We start from the raw sequence: 21919 nt of genomic DNA on the forward strand, positions 1-21919 counted from the left end.
GCATAACAATAGACTGATTCATACAAAGCCCGAGAATTATCAACAAGCCCTTGGGCGGAGTAGCTAACACGTCCTTGGGCAGAGTAGCTAACACGTCCTTGGGCGGAGTAGCTAAGAGACGTGATCCAATGGATCACCATCCACACTAGCAAAGCGAAGCAGAGACCTTCAGTGCCATAAATACCAGGGGCTTTCGCAGCTATGAAGTACAACCCAATCAGCAGGACATGCCTCGTAAAACGATGTCGACCTATGATGTTGAGCCAGTAAAGTTAGCACGTGTGCATAGTAGAAGAAGTGTTCATACAGTTTCTGAAAGGGCATGGGCTCCGCTTCTCGTTGGGATGTCACAAATGTTACAACGAGGCGGAGCGACGTAAGCCAGCTAATCCAGCACAAGATGTTTCCGACATTTAACCTACTAACAACTTACAAGGACGCATATTTATCGCCACTCGACTGCCTTTGGAAGCGTCCCTTAATGTCGTGCAGTTGGTTCCGGAGGAGGCGCGGACGCCATCCATACCTCTTCGTGTCTAGGCCATCTTCGTCAGTCCTTGCAGATTGTTTTATCGCAATTTTACTGATCAGCAGACGCTTGTCAGAAGCATGGCTGGAGCTCCTGGAGCGTATGGCTTCCGTGATCAGGAGGATGAGCGCACACACCACACGCGACATCACTTAGTATGACATGGCATAGCAACTTTCTAACCCAGTCTGAACGGTAGCTGGAGGGGCTGGGATTTGATAGTCCTCCTACACAGCAGTATCCTAATAATTGCCAATCACTGCAGTTCCCTAATCTTAATCCAATACCAGTGTACTAATCGTAATCCTGGATATAGGTATTTATCCTAATCCTAGGGCCGGGTCCCAATCCTAATCCTGGGGCCGGGTCCCAGTCCTATTCCTACACTCGGGTCCTCATCCTAAACCTGGCCTCAACTTTGTATCCTAATCCTGCCCCTCTTTCCGAATCCTAATTTCTGCCTGACCGGTACCCGAACCCAATCCCTAATCTTTGCATCCCTCTGCGCGTATGCTTCGCGTTTCAACGTATGCACGGATGAATTGTTCAAGTCAACCAAAACGACACAAGTTTATTTCCATATGAACCTTTACAATCTGAAAATTATAATTTTTTTAAGGGCCGATTTCCGCTTTTCCATAGCCGTTGTGCGTTAGCTCTTTGCGTTACAAAAGCATGCTCATTCGCACCTAACGCTAATATTCGCATCGTTACGCGAACTAACGCGGACTTAACGCGATCACCCGTCGTCATAGTGGTAGACGCAGCACACCAACAGTAGACATAACAGCTCACTGCCGCGAACTTCCAAAACGAAGGGCAGAGCTCTAATGTTTGGCAAGTATCACACAGCTGCCTAGGCAAGCAGTTCGAGGACGTATTTATACAGCAGCACATTTCCAAAACATCTCGTTTCCCCAAACATGTCCATGTATTATGTGATCCCCCCAAAATGTACATCATGCAAGTATGAATTCAAAGGAAAATCGCAAAACAGTGACCGCAAAAATGTTCTGCTTGCATCTCCAGCAAGCCTTCCTACCACGCGACCACAGGTTGATGGGTTGGATAGTTCCCCTACGTGACAAAGCAGCTCTAGGACGTACTGCAGACAAACTGCACTAAATCCCAGCTCAACCTCTCGAAGAGTTTACTATTTGATACAACAATCCTACCAGTGTGGCTATCAAAGCTCCATTAGACGCCGCCAGGACGATGAGGAGAAACTTACAAGTGGACAGCTCACCCGATGCTGTTCTCTGCGATTCGGCGATGCTCTGCAGCGCCTGCTGCTGCGCCTGCTGCAGCTGCTGCAGCTGCTGCTGCGCCTGCTGCAGCTGCTGCAGCTGCTGCTGCGCCTGCTGCGCCTGCTGCGCCTGCTGCTGCGCCTGCTGCGCCTGCTGCGCCTGCTGCGCCTGCTGCGCCTGCTGCAGCTGCTGCTGCGCCTGCTGCAGCTGCTGCTGCACCTCCTGCACCTGCTGCAGCTTCTCCTCATATTGCACAAATATGGAGGCTAGGTTCTCGAAACCCAGCTCCATATCTTGGCGCAGCCTCTCCAGCTGCGCATAGCTTTCCGGCTGCGATTTACATTTACTGACAACGCAGCGTCGCGGAGTACCGCACCTAGGTGCGCGGGCTGTGATCCGCAAGCCGCATCGTGGCTGAAGCTGTACGCGCATTGTGAAAGTATTATTTAGGTAGCGTTCAAACAGGCTTCTGTGTAATTATAATAAAGCGAGTACACTATTTATAATGTAATGTAATGTAAAAGCGAGAACACTATTTATAAGACATGCTGCCCGCCACATCGAAATTCAAGTGAGCCTCCGTGCGAATTTACGGTAAATCTTGCATGCGAGCTTGCCTTGCTGTCGTTACAACGCATGCCTGGCGGAAATGCCTATTTGAGGCCGGGTACAAGTTATCGGGGCCCCCCTACATTGAGTAGCTTTTCATGTGACAAACAGGATCGAAAGTTAGCTGGGGGTGTTCGGCTTCCCATCTGATGACTCCTGCGAAGCTCCAACCTGGTTGCTATTTGTCAAAGCTCCAGGTTGAAGTAAAACCCTGAAACCCTATGCAAATTTGTTACAAATTGTGGAACGCACATGAAGAATAGCAACTTCTTCAAAGTCGCACCGATATTGTGATTTTGTTCGCACCAATATAATGTGCGTGTGTGTTACATTGTTGGGTGCGTAACCTATAGGACGTAACCTGTAGAACTGCCCATCGAAGGCCCAAGGGCAAGACCTGAACGCCTAAAAGCCAAAAAAGAGAGAAAATAAGAGCGGGAGAAGAGAGAAACTAGTGCCCAAAGTGGTAACTGAGTCCCCACATATTGTTCTGTTAATGATCGAATCCTTCTTCCGCGCGAATATCATTGTAAGCTGAGCACTCCGCACGGCCTCACATGCCGACCCCGTTCCTACTGCTGGACACGCCAGTTTTTGGCGGCGAGGAGGAATTCTCACCGCAGCGCCGGTTTGCTTCGAGAAAGCAGTTCAAGCCCTGGAGATGGTGGACCGACCTACTGTTCTGGTCGACCCAGCAGGCGGCTGCTTGGCAGCAACAGCCCATCATGACGCGGGCGGCCCCCATCCGGGTGCGCAAAACGACCCGACCAGCGGTGACCCAGATGGCCACGGCGGCCGGCGGCCCTCGGGAACAAACTTTGAACTGCAGCAGCAGCAACAACAGCAAACTCCCAATTTGCAGGCTGCCCGCCGCGTGAGCTCTCTGGAGCCCTCGCCTCCCGCAAGCCAACTGACCGGCAGTGTAGGGGACCATTTCTTCCCGGCGCTGCGGTACGGCCAAACAGCCACGTTTGGGGCGTCCTCGCAGGGTGATGTTTCACATCGGCATTCATCCCACCTTGTTTAGTCTTGTGCTTGAGGCGGAGTTAGGTGCATGGCGTGTTGTTCAAACGGGGAGAAAGGGGAGGAGGAGGAGGCGTGTCTTTGTGGCGGAGCCCGGTGGCGGCTCCAATTGGCTGGCATGTGGCTTGAACCCGGTGTATCGAGATGCGAGATGAGGGTGCACGGGCTCTCTTTTTGGGGTGATGCTGGGCGCATTTCCGCCGCCCTGCGCGTGTGTGCACCTTTACTTCTCACCATGTAACGTGGGAGAGTCCTCCTCTAGGAGGCCACTTCAGGGGATTAAGTAAATGTGTATCGGGCATCCGGCCTTCGCACGCTACGGCAAGCAGTAAAACATATTGATTGCCACGTAACCGGAAGAACCTCATAACGGGAAGAGCCACGTAACAGGAAGAGAATTTCTAAATGTTATTATGTAGTTGCTTTATCGTCGCGTAATGGAAATTTAACTGGCCCGCGGAATTCCGGGGTGAACAACGAACCCCGCCAGACAACTAGACAGCGTATCATAATCTGCCTTTACGAATTCAACCCAAACTACTAGCATACGTTTTTAACGACGACACGGCAAGATTAAGGATACATCGGCGGCATCACCATGCTGCTCCAACACAAAACCGCGTTGAACGCTAAGCGCATTGTGCTTGCTTCTGGAAGCCCTCAAAGGAAAGATTTGCTGACAAACATGGGTGTGAAATTCGAGGTACGACCCGTCTCCTAGTCCGGCTGTCGGGGCAACTCCCGCAGACATTACCTGAGGCCCATGCCCATAAGATTCGCAAGAGCCTCACCTGGTGTACGATGCTACCGCTCCATCAACTTCCTTTGGACAAGCCCCAGGGTGGCACCTTTCTCGCCCATAGCCCGGACCTTGTACTACCGCCATCACACTTTGCACCACCTGAGTCTGAAACTTTGATGTTCACATCAAATGACCAGTTTGGTTTGTGCACTTGGTGCTGGTAATCTCGTAATGCTCCGCGCCCACCCTGCCCCTGCTGTCGCACAACTTGCGGCACCAACTGTGACTTGCCCCAGGTCATCGCTTCTCGGTTCGACGAGAAGCTTCCAAAGGACCGCTTTCCCTCCGGAGCCGAGTACGCTTTGGAGACCGCCCGGCATAAGGCCCTGGACGTGGCGGCCATGGTGGAGCAGCAGCGCCAGCAACACCAGCAGCAGCAGCAGCAGCCGGGGGAGGGGAAACAGATGCAGAACCCGCCACTTGTGGATCTCATCATATCCGCGGATACGGTGTGTGTATGTATGTATGTATGACTTAGATTACACTGTGGGCTGTTAAAGCCGGGGGCCGAAACCCAAACACCGCGGAAGGGTCGGGGGCACCCGCAGCAGCACAAGCCGCAGCTAGTCTTGTGTGCTCCCCACCCCGACTCCGACTGCCGACCCACGACGCAGCCGTTCAGCAGCGCTTCTGTCCGGGGAAGGCGCCGCAGTGAAGATACGACGGGCACTCAAGTCCCACTTGAACACCTCCACAAAACTCAGTTAGGGCAGCAAAGGCTCGAGTAACAACAATTATTCCCCTCTCCGCCCCCCAAACTCCCTAAAGGGGAGGACCCCCTTCCCCCTCACTTTTCCCCGACTCACCTCTCCCCGGCCCCCGTGTTCGGTGCAGGTCGTGGAGGCCGACGGGGTAATTTTGGAGAAGCCGGACGATGAGGAGCATGCGGTCCGGCTGATATCCAGGTGGGTCTTACCATGGTTTCGGGTTGTGGTGCGTGCGATGCTGGCCTGTGTGTGTTTTGGAGGGGTGTGGGGATCCCCCGGGGGGGCCCTTAGTGCCTAGGAGGGGTGTTATTACGGGGGGGTTAGGAGGGGTAACCGGGGGGCCACGTCGTACCCAAAACCCTAGTTGTCTAGCGGCGCGTGTTAATTGGTCATTGGGGAGCAGGCCGTTGGGACGATTTACCTTCTGGTCTTCTTGCGATGCCGTACAACAGAAATCGCTCCTTGGCCTGGACCCGGAGATCTGCTCCGCTCGCAGCTCGCCCTCAATTCCTTCCCTCACTCACTCACTTTTGGGTGTCGATGATGCGTTCGTACACGGCAGGTGATGCCTTTGCATTCCTTTCTTTCCGTTTAAACACACACACATACATACGCACACACAGACGTACGCAGAGAGAGAGAGAGACCCGTGTTATTATAACACACACGCGCGCACACACGCGCACTTGTCGTAAGCTGCCCTAAGTGTCTTGTCCCGCGCCCTCCCTGTGTCACCAGTCTGAGCGGGAGAGACCACCAGGTACACACGGGGGTTTCGCTCGTCCTGCCGGGAGAGCCAGGTACGACATGTGTACGGCACCCCGTAGTGCAGTACAGGGTGCTGGTGTGTTCGTTGGCAGGTGGACGGGTAGTGGACGGGTGGGTGCTAACGAGTTTTGGGTTTTGCGGCTCTCATGTGTATTTGCTGCTCTCCACTTCGTCTTCTCAATCAGCGAACAGACGTTTCAGATGCAGCTGGCGTGTCAGTATTTATGTCGTACACGGCGCAAGGGGAACCGGTGTTTATGTAAACCCTTTACGACCGTATCTTTCGTCCAAACATTCGTACAGCGCAGATGGTAGAATAGCTCCGCTATCCGGTCCTCCTCCCCCTCCACCTGCTTCTACTCCGCCTGCCGGCACCCGGCAGCCTGCCCCCACAGCCCCCACAGCCCCCACAGCCCAGCCACTGCCACCTCGGAGCACGTTAGTCCTTTTCACCTGAACGGGCGGCCAACGTGAGCGTTACGACGTGAGCCAGACGTGTTTAAATGAACCGAACTGCCCGCATTTTCAAGCCGTCGGTTGGCCAATGGCTCCGGAACCTCCTGGGCGCATCACCCTCACGTCTCGCACATCGACACCCCTTACCCACCCCACCCACGGCATCATCACCGGATCCGCAGCATAAGCTCCTCCCTCGCCGCCCATATTCCGGTGCCGTACATACACATACGTACACATACATACATACATACACACACCCTGCAGATCCCGCCACTGGCCAGCCCCCCTTCATTCGAAGCTTCTTCGTGACCACGGATGTGACCTTCGCGCAGCTTTCCTCCGAAACCATTCAGGCGTATGTGGCGTCAGGTAGCAGGGGGGCCTGGGGGGGGTGGGCGGGAGGAGAGTTGGAAGGAGGGGAGCTGCCGCCGCCACTCTTAAACGGCCCACACACACATATATATATATATACATACATATGCACACGCGTGTGTGTATGTATGTTCGGGTGGGGCCGTGTCGGTCTATCTCCTGTGCGTCCCACTCCATCATCCTGGAGTGTCGTGGCGGGATGGGCTCTCTCTCTCTCTCTCTCTCTCTTTCTCTCCCCACCAACATCTCTCTCTACCAACATCTCTCTCTACCAGCCCACGCCCCATCCGCACAGCCCCGAACTTCGATGGACTGCCACCCACACACCACCACCATTGACACGATGCGCGCCTATCCAACCAAACCAACCGCCGGCAAACGAATTAAACCACCAACCACCCATGGGGGGTAACCGCCACCCACAGGCGAGCCCTTTGGCAAGGCCGGGGCGTATGGCATTCAGGGTCTTGCCGGTTCGTTCGTTGTGGGACTTCGAGGTTGTTTCTACAACGTGGTGGGTTTTCCCGTACACAGGTGCGTGTGCGTGGGGGTGGAGGGGTAAGGGGGGGGGTTTCACCGGGAGAACAGAAGCTGATAAAGAGATCGCCACTGCGATACGACAGACCCTTAGTGGCTCTTCCATCGTTATACGCTCTGCCGCATTGAAGGAAGCAACAACCCTCCAAAGGCAAGGGAAGAAATACGCTAAGGTGACTTTCTAAATGGCACCCCTTAGAATACATAGAAATATATGTACGGAACATGCGTACAGTACCTTCAGAGGGGGGGGATTGGGGGGGGGTCCAGGGAAGGAAGTAACCCCCATTCCGAGTAGGGGTGATGTCCGCCCACCCGGCGAACCCCCACTCGGAGTAGGGGGAGGAAAGGTCTGTCGTCACGTGTCGGCGGCCCCTCATGAGCCTCTCAAGTGCCTCTCGGTGGCCCGGCCTTTGGCCTTTTTCGTTGCCAAGGGTTGGGGGCACTACTGCACCTGGTTGGGGCCACCCGTGGGCTACAGCATGCCATGCTGGGAGCTGACGTCGCTTCACCGTGGATGCGAATGACATGCTGCTGCTACCGCTACTGCTGCTGCTGCTGCCTTGCAAGATGTAGTCCCTCGTCTTTCTGCCAGTTAAATTTTGACATTATCACACCCTTCTTACCCGCAGTCCCTCAGTTGCTAAACATGTTTCGTGTTCCTCCTCTCCGCCCTTTCCCTCCCTCCCCCTCCGTTCCCCTCCCTCCCCGTCCCTCTCCTTTCGGTCGCCTTTCAGGTTTTGCGCCGAAGTGTTGGCGCTCATTGAGGAGGGTCGCTTGAAGCTGTAGGAAGTAGTCCCGTTCTGTCTCTCGCATCTCGTGCACGTGCGGATGTGCGGTACATGTATGTGTGTATGTATGTGTGCGTACTTAGCCAACGAGTTGGGGTTTGAAGGGTATTTGAAGAGGAGAGCAGAGCCGCAGGTTAAAGTGAAGAGAGTGTGTGGGTGTTGTGGGGCGTGAGGGTGCGGGTGGGTGTCCTGTATGTATGTATGTATGTATGTATGTATGTATGTATGTATGTATGTGCGGACTTCCCGCCTTACCGGGCTCGAACCAGCCACTGGCCACTGACAGACGATGATGACGTCAGCTGTATATGTCGTACAACACCCGGCCACCTCCCCGGGGGGTACATACATCTCCACAATGATTTTTTGCGATCTGGAGTCGCACGCGGAGGTGCACTGCCCGCCAAAAGCGCAGTTGGATGCCATCGCTACCAGACACCGTTATAGATAGCAGACAGAAAGTAAACAAATGAGGACCTAAAAAAAGGAATAATAATAAAATCCAGATCATACATTCCAAGGTTCCGGGGTATACTAGAAATCCGGTTCCAGTTCCAATTCCGTATTCCCACATGCACTCATTCCAGCGTGTGCTTTTGAGCAGAGTCTTGTCTTGCAGCATTTCTCGGGTTTCCAATGGTATAATTTGCGCATGCACCAGTACACATATATAACATGTATTTACACACGCACACACATACATGCATACGTACGCACGCTTGGAGATAACAGCAAACACCACATCGCTGCAGCAGTCCTGTGCCAGTCATCTATCATGCGTTTGAATTTGTGATCGCGATCATGCGGAGGCCAAAACCTGCGGCTTCAAAAGGAGGAAACGAAGACGTTCACACTTCGTTTGAATCCCAACACAACCAGGATGCGAATGGCCGTTAGAAGCGTTAGGAGCATTGATATATGGGACATGGCACGGCACACAGGCCAGGAATGGGGCCCACAGCCGCAGCAGCACCAGCAGCAAGGGCTTCAAGCTTTTCTGGAGGTCCGATGGGTACACACTCCGGGAGCATCACTAGGACGCCCGCCATTACAAAGCTGCCGTGTGCCGCTGCTGTCTGTCTGTCTGCCACACTCTCACGCCAACTGGAGGGACGCTGCTGAGGGCGCGGGGAGCGGTGCGGGAGCTTAACTAATTGCTCGCACAGAGTCGCAGAGTTGAACCACTCTCCAACCCAACTCCACTCTACTCCCGGGGGCCTGAAACCTCAAAAACTCCAAAGCCAGGAAGTAGTTTATTAGCACGGCACGCCAATGGTTGGCGAATCCGAAAAAGTGAAACCTTGAGGAGTATCCGGTCGGTTGGAATTTGGCGGAGATCAACGACAGCAGCCGCCGCGTTGGGTGCGTTAGGCATCATCACCATCACCATCATCGAGGCGGCGTGATGGTGGTAATGATGGCAGCAGCAGCGGCGGCAGCGGCCCCGGCTGCCGTACCATGGCTAGGGAGTCGCTGCCGTCAGAGTTGTACCGCTTCCGCAGTCCGACGGTGATGAAGCCCAATCGGAGGTACAGTGCTTGCGCCGCGGTGTTGTCCGTACGGACCTCCAGAAACGCTGGGTAGCGTTCCACCCTGCAGTACGGAAGCATGGTGTGGTACGGTAGGACGGAAGAAAGCGCAGCTGGCAAGACTGTACATCTGCATGCACCCTAAAAGAATATCCACAGCGGTGTAACGCACCTGCAAACCCTAGGTGCAGTACATGCATAAACGCAGCTCACTGTGTAAAACACACAATCACACACAAACACACACGCGCGCGCGTAACTACTTTATTTCTTGCCAACCCCTGGTCACCCCACCCCCCCCGAGGTGTCCGGGAGTACAAGAGCAGGGAACTCGGGGGCATGTGGGAGTTTGGATCTGTGAGCCAGACACGTCCAAGAATAATCCTGGCTTGCTACCCACACTGCCAAAGTGCGCTCCCTCCCTCCCCCCCCGCCGGGGAAGGGGGGGTAATAACCCACCCAAGACGTGTCAGCAACTCCACCGCCATTCGTCGGCCCAGTCCGCGGCCCCGCATGTGCGCCGCCACCGCCAGGTTGGTGAGCGACACCTCCCCAGCCACCTCACACCCAGCTGCCAGGGCAACAATAGCACCCATCGAAGGAAGCGGAAGAGGTGGCGGCATTAGATCTATTAGATCTAAGTGTCCTGGACTAGCCGCCACCGACGCCGCTGGCGCCGCCACCTCTGCCGATGCCACTTCCAGTGGCCCGGGATCCGCGCCGCGGCCGTCGCCATCACTGCCTGCCGCCGCAAGATGCAGCTCTGCCGTCGCCATCGGTTTATTTGCCGTACCTGTAACCGAGGGTGCCGGACAGTGCCGTACCGCTGTTGTGCTCGAAGCGGGCTCCCTGTGGATGGCTTGGGGTGCAGGTGGGGGACCTGAGTGAGCATCATCCCATGGCGACGGTGGCGACGGTGATGATGGTGATGACAACGGCAATGACGGCGGTGACGGCGGCGACGGCGGCGATGGCGGCAGCAGCAGCTCACACAAAAGGATTACATTGGGTCCGCCTGGTTGCAAATCGGACTACGTCACCGGAGGGCAGCAGCAGGCGGGGGGCAGCAGGAGGGGGGGCCTAAGTAGGGGGCCACATCACGATCCGGCTTCCTAGCTTGAGGCAAGCCAGTCCGGTATTATACAAACAGTCCGGCATTAAGCAACAGCGGATTTACAGCCGGTGCCAGTGGTCTCCTAACGTCTAGTGGTCATCTGCGGGAGCTTCTTGGGTGCCTCAGTAGTGAGCGGAAGAGTGCTTATCGTGTGTACTAGTTACGGCAGCCACAACTTTTCACTGCCGCTGACTGTCTTTGCCTCTGCCTGTGCTTGTGCCCATCTACAACGAATGCGCATCCACCAGCCGGCTCCAGCCGGCTCCGGCTTGTGAAAGGGAAAGTGAAAGTATGAGGGTGAGGGGTAGGGCAAACGACGAAAACACCCATCGGGCCGAAAAAGGTCCAGATAGGCCGTTAGTGGCGCTGCCAGTCCCGGCATGCATGCATGCATGAACGAAAGCCACCAACCAACTAACGACATGTTCCCTGTTTTTACTCTTCTGTTCCAAATCTCTCATCGTTGCCAGCACCATAATTCCATCGTTCTCATCTTGAGTCTTATTCCAACTCGGTGTAATCGAGGTCAGTCAGTCAGCCAGCACGCAAACAGCTGCCCTAGCTGTACACCAACCCTGCAAGCTGGTGGTCAGCAGACCCTTGTAAGTAGACCCTCACCCGGTAGATGCCCTCGCTCCAGCCCGCGGATCCCGAGGTCCTGCAGGCTGCATCCAGCGCTGCCAGGACCGCGGCATCCCCCGGCTCTGCCAGCCGAACTCTCAGCTTGGCTCCGACAAGGTTTGGAGCGCTGGCCGCGTGGCTCACAGATTGAGATGATGAGCTCATAGATGAGCGGCAGCGGACATCCCCCCGGGAGGCCCAGGGCTGACGACGAGGGACGCAGGACGGACTACCGGGAGCTGGGGTCGTGTGTAACCAGGCCGCTCTTTGGGGCAGGCGTGATGAATGTTTCGCGCAGGTACATGCGCATGCATATGTGCAAGGGGAAGTAGTAGTGTTGCGGGGGGCGTTGCTGCTGGTGCAGGTATTGGTTGTGATGTTTTGTTGTGGAGAATTAAGCGGTGCAGCTTTGCCTTCCGTTGGCCATGTCGTCCAAGTCGCCGCATGGCAGAGGGCGGCATCAGCCACTGTCCCCAAGGGTGCAATTGCCGCGGCGACTGCCTTGGGGCCTTTGCGCTGCTGAGTGGAGTTGTCAGAGAGGAAAATTGGCTGTGGAAGGAAGGGCGAAGCAGCGGCTGCTGCAGGGAACGACGCCGCAAATGCTTGTGGGTCCGGCAGCTGTCGACAGATGCGGGCTGCGGATGCGCTGGTGTTGCAGGGCGCGATTGGTGCTGAGACCCAGTGGGGTTGCTGGAAGCGTGATGTCATTATGCCAAGCTCACCTAACAAACATTGCCATGGTTAAGCCGGGAAGGATCACCGAAGCAGACCATAAAAGGCCTCGTAATATCTCAGCAGTTTACTACAACGACCCAGCAAAATGAACCCTCTCCATGTATCACCTGCAGCTTCCATCCGCACACCAACCGCAGTAGTACCGACCTCCGAAACCATTTCGCTCATGACTGGGATATGAGCAGAAAACAATTATTGGGTTGGATACCCCCCTGGCGGAAGGCTGTTACCGTCCATGGCGGACGCTCGGCCGGACGAACGAGCGTCCGGCACAGCTTGCCTCGCGCACACACCCACACATACCAACCTTTTCATGCGAGAAACAAAAAACATATTATTCTAGTAAGTCCTGATGCTCGCGGCGCGGAGCGCGCGCAGAGATTCCTTTCGCAAGCCGGCAGCGCGGTGTGCAAACTGCGTCCAGATGAGCCCATTTCCCTAGCAATTTGCTGAGCATGTAGTAAATTGAAAGTTGTATAATCTTCATGGAAAATGTACCGCAGTGCACAATGCAGGGGGCTAGGCCGATGCAAGCGGTTGGCAACAACAGATGCATGAAATATAAACAAAGCTAAAACTAGAAGTCAGCTATGTCAACAAGCTTTAGAAAACATTTTATCTGGCGGTTTGGGGCCTGAGATACGTCCAAGGCAACAGCTGCAGGTGGAGGCGGATGTGGATGGCTATTTAGACTTGCAGCGGGGCCGTTTGCAGAGGCTTTGGTAGGAGCAGCGCCTTTCGCAATACCGTTTGCAGCACCATTGGCGGCACCGTTTGCGGCATGGCCATTGGGAGGGCCAAGCGCAGCGCCATTCACAGAGCCGTTCACGGCAGGGCTAGCAGCAGGGCAAGCCGCAGGTCATCCAGGGGTGCTCCGCAATGGTTTTTTCCTTGCTGCCCTACCCCTTTTGTCGTAAGCCATCACCACCTGCTCACGAACCCATAAAACCGCCGTCCATGCCATTCCAAAGCCCCTAAACCCCTAAAGGGGCCCCACACCCGCCACAACCGCACAAGCCGAGCTACGAAGAAAACCTCAACCTCGCGCCGCCCAACCCCACAGCCCCCATAGGGCCGCCCAGGCGCTCTCACCAGCCGAATAATGCGGTTCATCTTCTTTACGCTCTGCGTTATGTTGTTCATGTATGCCGTACCCACATCATGGTACTGTTCCCGGGCCCTTTCGTACCGTCGTTCCTCGCGCTCATCGTCCTCGTCGTACCTGCGTCGTATTGATCATGAAGTATGGAAAGTTTCGAGGCCACTATTTAGGCCACTGTTTACGCTTGTGGTCTTGCTTGCTACGGTTAAGGAGCCGGGGCGGTTGCAGTGTAATCATGATGTAACAGCAGAGGCCAAGAAGATGGAATCTGGTGTCCACATGGCAATTTGCAGTTTAGACGCACCTCTCCCCCTCCTCCTTTCAGCTTCTTCGCGAGCTGTGCCAAGAATTACAGAGCCTCGCACTTCCCGCGCCGAATTGAATCAATTTGCCTACACCCTTGCCCTCCTGCGTTTCGCGTGTCCGCACATACGCCATTTGCCGCGCTAACGCCGTGGCTGGCTAGCCGGCATAAGCTGCCGAAAGCTAAAACCTGGCAATGGCAGAACGCCCTACCTGGCAAACGCACTCTCCGCACATTTTTTGTCTCACACGGTGCCATTATATAAAATATGTAGGTACCCCTGGTGCACTCTTAAATATGTATATGTATATCTATATTGCCCTCGGAACAGAATCGGCCACTGCACACAAGTTACGGCTACTGCACAAACCGTCAGTCTTTGGCTACACTACCTGCCACGCCCAAAAGCCTGGGCCTGGGCCAATGTGGGTAAGGCCCTCGAGGTTTGACATAATCCACGACAGGCGTGTGCCCCCCTTTAGGGTACGTCTGTAGTGATATCCAAGCAGTTTATGAATATATGAGGGCCCCCAAGCCCACCTCGCCCTAGGATTAACTGTGTGCCCTTAAGTATATAAAAGTCTGTAAACGGACACCGCACCTCAAACTACGGACGGAGCTATACACCTCCCCTGGGGTTGCGCGTGGCGCGGGAGCCGTGTTTTCCCCTCCTCTCCCTCGATGTGTGTAGACAACAAGTTCCCCGCGACTCCCCACGAGTTTTCGGAGCTAAGCTTCCGTCTCTAGGGCTGGGCGAGCAAGAGTGTCCATCTCGTTAAGGTAACACAATGTCCATTGCGGTTCCACATCACGACAACAACCACAGTCAACTTGACGCAACTTGACACAACACCCTGGTGGGGTGGCCGTACCGTACGGCTGTGGGAAGGCGGTGGCGACGTTTCAACCTTCGCATACTACCATCGTGATCATTTAATGATCGCAACACCGGAAAGACCAGAAAGGCCATAACGCTTTTGCAGACCGGTTTACGACGTACGCGTGGTATACGAGGTCCCTCCCGCACAACACCCGCCCTGCAACCTGCCGCTGCTCCAACCCGCCGCCAACTCCCGCCAAACACGTGCGTGTAGTGGAAAACGCCAAGCGCGCTTATTGCATACATACATGCACATGGCTTTTATGTTTGCGAAAGCTTTCACAAGGACCTCGCAGATGCCTCTGCCAGGCCCAACTTCTCGGGCCACAGGACCCCCCGTGTGTCATTTGCTCGGACGCTGCTAACAACAGGTTGTTGTCTCAGCGCCTCTCTCTCCTCTGCTGTTACCCGCCTCATATGACCCGCCCCAGCGATGATTAGCGGTATGAACGGTACACGTCGTGCAAACCCCTTCGCGACTGATCAGCCCCATTCAAGGATGTCTTGTCTTGTGTTGTGGGTTACAAGACACCCACAACACACCCACACCACCCACAACACACATTAAACACATCACCCACAACACAAATTGAAGAGCTTGCCACCAACTCCAAAGTCCCCGGTCCCCAAAGTTCTCGGTCATCACTCTCCACTACACGCCCATAATGTGGCGTTCTCTGGTTCAACCGGCAACAGCCATTTGAATCAATCGGCAGCTGCTGTTACGCTCCTCACGCTTGGCCATTTCGACTAAGCACAAATATACATATACACACACGCGCGCGCGCAACACGCATAACACGCACACACGTCGACGAGGGTCGATGTCTTGTAGTGTACCTCGCACAGCAAACAGTGTAAGGCAATGTGGGGGATCTACCGACCCATCCCGAACTCCAAGAAGGTTCCTCTCTGTTTTCAACAGCAACTATACGGTCAGCCTTATTTCGCTGCTCTGCACTGCTCGGGGGGGGGGCATTGTCCGCAAAACGCGTCCTGTCTCCCCCTCCTGGGACCACCGATGCTTGCTTAGCTGGATGTCTTGTTGCGCCGCTTGATGGCCTTGGGGTTGGCGATGTCGCCCTCAACCCCCTTCGCAGCCTTCCTCTTCTTCCCCTTATTGCCCCCCTTTACCGCATCCTTGCCCCGACCCGTCCCCCGCGACTTGCCAGTAGTCGCGAATTCCTCTTCTTCTTCCCCTTCCTCCTCGTCCTCGTCCTCCTCCCCCTCCTCTTCGTCCTCCTCCCCAATAACGTCCTCGGCTACCGTGGGCCGGCAACGGCGGCAGAAGAAGTCTTCATCTTCCCGCAGCTCTCTCCGCAAGCCAGCGCATTTAGCGTGGACGCTCTTGTTGCATCCCTCGCAGATGTAGGCAAGGCCATTGCCTGGGTCCCCAGTCTCCTTTTCGCAGACCCAGCAGACCTCCTTGATTAAGCCCATCATAAAATAATTGGCCTTTGTCGTTGGCCACAGCTCGACCGTGTCGCCAGATAAAACTTCCGCTTTGTACTTCCGGGAGCTGACCATGTAATTTCTGATGTTGGCGACATTAACCCGGCCCAAGGGCTCCCCCTTCGGGCCCGGCTTCTCCAGCACCTCGTATTTTGCTTCCATTGCTGCGCAGTCCCTGCCGCCAGCCTCTTTTCCCGGCGGCTGGACATACACCATCATCGAGCCGCCCAGCTTCACGTCCTGGGACAGATGCGGCTTAATTTTTTGGGGACTGACGTCGATGAATTCTGGCGCATCCGGTTCTCGGTCATACCAAGGCTCATTCATGACTTTACTACACAGCACCTCCGCCCCACGGGGCTTCTCTAGCCTGTCTTCCCGCTTCATATTGGTAAAAGGCGGAGTCCAAGAATAAAAGCAGAAAGTTTTAGTTATCAAGTCGATTTTAAGCCTTTATTATACCCTTGAGTAAATTACTTCGCTGGCGGCAAGCTCAGATCATGTGATAAACGCAATCCTATCTACATTAACACCAGTATTGTAGAAAGACTAAACATTTTCTTCTTTTTTTGTCCAATCACAAGAGGTACGCACGATTGCGCTTCGTACAACTCGTCAGAATTAAGTTAGAGAATAGCGAGCAAACGCGTGTGTCACAACAGTGACATTTAACTATTTAATTTACCATAATTCCCTGACCATGTACAGCAATTCCCCTCACTTCAGCAGACCCAAGGGGTTAAGGAACCAGATGTTGGTGGGTGGGGGTTGTCCACAGCTACAATAGAGAGCACACATCTGCGCGCACAATTTGCCTCAGGGCAGACCCAACCGCAATTATTAAGCATGCTTTATGTTTACTTCTCCCGTATGGAGGGGTAGCATGGTGGCGTACGTTTGTAGGTCATGCATTAATGACGCAAGCTGTCATGGAACCGCGGTGGCCTAGAACGCTGCTAGTGAATCCACAAAGACTAATACTCTTGCTCCCTACCAGCAGTCAGAAGCTGAGAACACTTATATGATTCTCAGCCCAGGAGGAAGGTGCGGCGCACACTGTGGGCACATCCCTGATCTAAACCTAAACACACTCAGAACGGGCTCAAGTAAAATTGGCACCCTGATCCAACTCCTTTAAGCCTGTTCCGTGCACCCTGATGAGGACGCCGTTACCGCTCCCGATGTCCCTGCTCTAGGTATGTTAACCTCGCCTTTTCGTTAATCCGCGACGATGACCACTACAAGACGTGACGAGCGCCTGAAGTGAAATCGCATTTTTAAGGTAACATCGGCATGGAGTTATGAAAAAGAAGTGCAAGAGCTTGCGGTGGCTCAACGAACAGCTGCGGTGTGCAAGCCCTATCCGCATTGCGCTGGCTATCTGACACGCTAAACAAACTAAGATCATTCCTTATAGCAATGTAAGTAATAGGCTTCATTAAGCTCAGTGTTATTTAGCTTGCAGTAATGCCAGCGAACGAGGCAGCCTTCTGATGCACAAAGCTTTTGCATTAATCCGTTACCCAGATCGGTGCGCATCCTGTGAATGCAACAATCAGCGTTTGCAGAACCAAGCTGGATTTATCGAAAGTGACGGCAATTTGGCTTTCATCTGTGGCATTGTACGGCTGTTGATGGGCCCAAAACCCCTGTTCAGCCATTTGTAATCAAGTATGACCTCCAACATTATATCAGCCTGGCGTTAGGTGCTTATTCCAGGGTAATCCTAGTGAAGGAAAGTACTACCAGTATCCTTGCGTAGACAGCGCACCACGCAAGCATAGGCTAACAGATACCCGAGAATGACAGCCCTCATTGGACGTGTTTCGGCCAAAGACGCGGTGCTACGACGCGGCCCAGCGCCCTGTGTTTACGGCCCTACTATCCAGCGCCGCGCAACTGTAGTTGTGAGGACGTCGAAGGAGGAGGCTGTGAAGCAGCTTGAACAGTTTGGTGCTGGCGTGCTTGCTAAAGTTCAAGAACCTGCACCGAGCACAGTTCCCGTGACGCCGTTGGTACGCACTCTTGCATGAGCGACCTATTTCAGCCCTCTGCATGTGTGACACCTCTAATTCATTTTGATTTGTAGGCTGCAAAGAGCGTCGATGCAAGTGCATCAGGAAGTATCGACGGTGAGTTACAAGAGCGAGGATGTCTGGTGGACGCCCAAAAGCGCGCTGCATCTGCAAATCATTAGCATCAGCTTAGATGCCTTATAGAAGGCACCATATTTTTGCCTTGGCGCGCCCATGCCACGTTGACAACTTGAACAACAGCCTTCTGCCTGCCTTCGTATTGGTCGCTCAGGTGGCCTTCTCGAATTGAATAAGGACACTTTCTGGGAGTACCTTAAGCTTCAAGGCGATACGCTAGTCGTTGTGGATTTCTACACGGTAAGGCCTAATAAGTATAGATGATACGGTCTCAGCCCGGGAAACCGTTGGTTTTTTTACACCAAAGGATATCTGTTCAGTCAGCCAGCCACCAGTGCCCGCTGCCATGCGGATTCAGAGTTGCTATAGCATCGCTGTGCTTGGCAAAGCCTAGCTAATCGCTCGGCTCGTAACTTCTCCAGTCTGCGTCCGTTTGCCGGCCTGCCATTACTCTTCCGACCGGGACGCGGCGGTCTTTCTACCTTTTTGCTTCCTGACGGATTTGCCACGGTGAACCGGCTTTCTTGCGTCCCAAGGGGCCCTGAAATCCAGGGACCTTCAGACCCGGCCTCTTTATCTTATCCGAATGCCCACCTCCCCTCTTTTTTATTTATCATGCTTGCCCGCCTTGCTTCCCGGCCATCGTAACCAGGACTGGTGCGGCCCCTGCAAGCTCATTTACCCCGAACTGGTGAAGCTCTCGCAGGAGAGGACTGATGTGCGGTTTGTCAAGGTACGGATAGGTGTACGGCCTGTTGTACATTCTTGAGCTGTGAAACCTTTATGCGTACCACTTTGGAGTCGCTTACTCTTCCCGCGTCCTTCGAGCACATACATACCGTTACACAACACTAAAGAATTCTCCCTCTGTCACACTCAGATATATATGATGTCGTACAGATCCTTTGTCGTAGCAACAAGACACAGATTACCCAGGCGGTCTGACCGAAACTCCATTACCTACCTACTCGAATGTCCTACAACACTCCCACACGTGGGCAGACCCACGGGTCACTGCATCGCAATTTAGCGGGCACCCATCGCGCGAACGCACTTCGAAAACTGCGGGAAATGGCAATGGCTCCTTAGTATAAACACATCCGCCACCATATCCTCCGACTTGCAGTATCGGAACTCAACTTCCCCACGCATGATGGGCTGCTCATGGGCCCACGAGCACAATGGTGCAGCACACGTCGATGTGCTTTGACCGGGCGGTAGTGTTCGTTCCTGTTTACCAGCTACCATTTCCAGTGCCCCGCCTGGTGGTCACACCAAATCGGTATTTACACATACCGAGAAAACACGCAACTTCAATAATATCTCGCGCGAGACAGAGGTGACGGAACCACAGCGGAACCTTAAATCCGTCGCAAACCCACTCGCCACGTACTCGGCCTCCGCAGTCGATGATGTTGCCACTCTTGGTTGCAGACGGCTTGAAACCACCAGCTCACAGCACCACTGGCGTTCAAAAACACATAACCGGTGGTGGTCGACCCCGCCTTGTATCACCTCCACGCAGCTCGCATAGTCCGAATCACAGAAGCTATGAAGGCCTCCTGCACCACCAGACTTTCCAGAGTACACAAATGCCTACACCACCACTCGCTATACCAAATGCCAAATAGCGCACAACACCCTTTGTAGCTTTCCAGCGCTCAACCAGTGTAGGTGTTGTGTACTCTGGTAGTGAAGTCAGGACCGCCATTTGCTGTGTGACACACGACCTTTGTTTTTGCGCAAACAGCCATCGCGCCAGCATCCCATCAAAGGCATCCCATCAAACCAAACACGTTTAATTCCCCCGGAGGGTGGCACCTCCCTCATGGCTTTCCTCAACTGCCCTCCACGACGTGCCCCCTTCCCCACCTCTCCCCACCTCTCCCAAAAACAAAATACACAGTCACGCTGAGCTCGCTCGCCCATTGTCCCCTGCAACGAATGTCCCCTGCCCTTGTTCGCCCAGGTTAACTGCAACAAGACGAACAAGGAGCTCGGTATCGCCCTGGGAATCAAGGTGGCCCCCACATTCCAGGTGATCCACAAGAACCATGTTTGGGGACACACATACACACACATACACGCACATACACACACATACACGCACATGCACGCACATACACACACATACACACACATATACACACATACACAGCCTCGTGGCTGTCTCCGTTTGCACTCGGGATCTTCTTTCTACACTCGGCCACCTGCATGCACACACCCGACGCGCAAGCGGCCCCCCACTTACCCCCACTTACCCCCTTTTGTTTCGCTGCCCGCTCTGCTTTCTCGCTCTTCTCCCCCCCTTTCCCCCCCCCTTCCCGGTCTCTCTCGGTCTCTCCCGGTCTCTCTCCGTTCTCCGGCGCCGCAGCTGTACCGGAGCTCGACAAAGGTCGCTGACATGACGGGCGCTAAGCTGGACAAGCTCATCAGCCTCATTGACGAGCAGCAACAACAGTTTGCCGCCAGCAATTGACCTTCGCTGGAGTAGTGGAGGCTCCCCGGGGGGGGTGTCGGTGCCGCAACGGGTTAATGTTATTGTTGGGCGCTGATGCTCTGTCGCTGGAGCTGCATGGGACTCCGGAAGGAGGTTGAGAGAGAGGAGGACCGAGAACAGCGCGAGCTGCGTGCACGTCACCGATCAAACAGCCCCGTGATTGCGAATACTGCAGATGGTGTTTGGTGCCATGTGGTGACTTCAGCCCAAGGTCCCAGGGACGAGAGGGGTGTCTGCCGATCCACGCGAAGGTCGGCCGTGTGATGCGTTGTGTCGCTGCGAAAGATTGGAGGGGAGCTCAAGAGGCATCTCAGAGGGCTGTGATCTTGGTCGGAGCGGTGAGCTTCGTAAGCTTATGATGCGTCAATAATTTTTTTATGTGTTTCTCGCCAGTGTGGTGAATTAATACGTTTATTTCTCCTAACGAGTTTGGCCATTTCAGTCAAAGTTATGAAAAAAGGCGTGTTATCGGGCTATCGGATTCTGTGAGCTTGCCGACCCGCTCAACTGCTATGTGTCGCACTTTTGCGCCGAACTTTTGAGTTTCGATTTAAACAGGTATGCAGCTTTAGCAGAGAGGCGTGACATGATTGTGCGTTTCTATTGTGTTTATTTGCGAGCTTCCGCGGTCATGTATGCTTTCAACGGTGCGAGCTTTACTTGAGGAGGTGCGTAAAATATGTCTTGTTGACGCACAACGATTTGATGTTTCACCCCGAGCAAATGTGCTGTGTAAGTATGACTGACATCTATGCGGTCTAGATGGTTCGTTTTCTTGTTCTTCTGTCCGTCACCTAGCACGATCCTGAAGTGCATTTCTGATCAATAAACACGGCGGAGCTATTGCAGTCTCCTCCTTTTCAGCGTTGACCGGCACACCGCATATGCCTACCTTCAGTCGCTAAATTGGGGCGTTCAGTATGCCTCCGTAGTGGTAGTGCTGACGTAAGATACAGCAGCACCACCACCACCACCACCGCCAGTCTTGAGGTGGCTTTGCCATTTCAGAGCCTGTGGGGGGGAAAAGGGGGGAGCCGGTTCGCCGGGGGGGGTTGTTTGCTGCCGGCGGAGAGAGGGTGTGTGTGTGACGCTATTGGTTTTCTAAGCACCATGAGATTGTGGCGGAAGAATGTAGCGCCAATAGCTGTTGTCGTATTTGTTTCGTTGTTATGTAAGTCGTGCAGCAGCAGTGCGCCTTCTTCTTTAAGGCGCGTAAAGGCCAATCGATTAATCGCAAAGGAACAACATTACGAATAAATCTGGGAATAATCTGTTTGAAGATGCGACGGTTGAGATGTTGGCTCTGCGGCGACGGGATGGATGGACCGTTGTGCGTTTCCGGTTTGTCGTTGTATCGTTGCAACTGCCAATTGTAACTGCCAGAAGTCTAGGGTCTCGGGAGAAGATCTTTGGGGGTGCTGGTCAGGTCAAACGATGTAAGACGGTACCGGTTCGTGTCAGTGCCACGTCACGCATTTGTGCGGAACTTGTAACTTGAAACTTGGGTAAATAAATTATGAAGATATCGGGTCCAGCCGAAGGCAAGGCCACAATCATGCGGCCACGTTCGAGCTGGAGGACCTCGCATGCCAGGTGAGTCTTCATCTCTACAAGCAAAAGTCGCGCTACCTTCATACGCTTCTTGCTACTGGGGGTGGCTGCAGCATGGGGGCGAGGAGAGGGGC

At 54.2% G+C, this 21919-nt stretch overlaps 4 protein-coding genes across 4 annotated transcripts; 2 read left to right on the top strand and 2 right to left on the bottom strand.

The window, feature by feature from the left end:
* Nucleotides 1–4006: 4006 nt before the first annotated feature.
* VOLCADRAFT_69999 (uncharacterized protein) lies at nt 4007–7078 on the top strand (the record flags this gene model as incomplete). Its single annotated transcript, XM_002958784.1, has 7 exons — nt 4007–4111; nt 4447–4554; nt 4606–4659; nt 5045–5115; nt 5656–5717; nt 6409–6513; nt 6942–7078. 7 exons carry the CDS (start codon nt 4007–4009, stop codon nt 7076–7078), a joined length of 642 nt encoding a protein of 213 aa, XP_002958830.1.
* Nucleotides 7079–9211: 2133 nt separating this feature from the next.
* On the bottom strand, nt 9212–9969 carry VOLCADRAFT_70013 (uncharacterized protein; the record flags this gene model as incomplete). The annotated part of the gene is made up of 2 exons (XM_002958798.1): nt 9212–9437; nt 9833–9969. The coding sequence occupies 2 exons, from the start codon at nt 9967–9969 to the stop codon at nt 9212–9214; spliced, it is 363 nt and encodes a 120-aa protein (XP_002958844.1).
* Nucleotides 9970–15158: 5189 nt separating this feature from the next.
* On the bottom strand, nt 15159–15968 carry VOLCADRAFT_100158 (uncharacterized protein; the record flags this gene model as incomplete). Its single annotated transcript, XM_002958799.1, has 1 exon — nt 15159–15968. The coding sequence occupies one exon, from the start codon at nt 15966–15968 to the stop codon at nt 15159–15161; it is 810 nt and encodes a 269-aa protein (XP_002958845.1).
* A 1321-nt stretch (nt 15969–17289) lies between these two features.
* trx11 (thioredoxin-like protein) lies at nt 17290–21685 on the top strand. The gene is made up of 6 exons (XM_002958785.1): nt 17290–17596; nt 17671–17713; nt 17889–17974; nt 18387–18467; nt 19704–19772; nt 20109–21685. The coding sequence occupies exons 1-6, from the start codon at nt 17384–17386 to the stop codon at nt 20211–20213; spliced, it is 597 nt and encodes a 198-aa protein (XP_002958831.1). The 5' UTR covers nt 17290–17383; the 3' UTR covers nt 20214–21685.
* Nucleotides 21686–21919: the final 234 nt, after the last annotated feature.

Source organism: Volvox carteri (genome assembly GCF_000143455.1).
Source record: "Volvox carteri f. nagariensis unplaced genomic scaffold VOLCAscaffold_107, whole genome shotgun sequence".
In the NCBI taxonomy this organism is placed as follows: domain Eukaryota; kingdom Viridiplantae; phylum Chlorophyta; class Chlorophyceae; order Chlamydomonadales; family Volvocaceae; genus Volvox; species Volvox carteri.

Excerpts from the sequence above, each read along its gene's own strand:
- trx11 (XM_002958785.1), top strand. The coding sequence starts at position 17,384 with ATGACAGCCCTCATTGGACGTGTTTCGGCCAAAGACGCGGTGCTACGA. Across the intron at positions 17,597-17,670 it reads CAGTTCCCGTGACGCCGTTG|GCTGCAAAGAGCGTCGATGC; the intron begins GTACGCACTCTT and ends TTTGATTTGTAG. Across the intron at positions 17,975-18,386 it reads TCGTTGTGGATTTCTACACG|GACTGGTGCGGCCCCTGCAA; the intron begins GTAAGGCCTAAT and ends CATCGTAACCAG.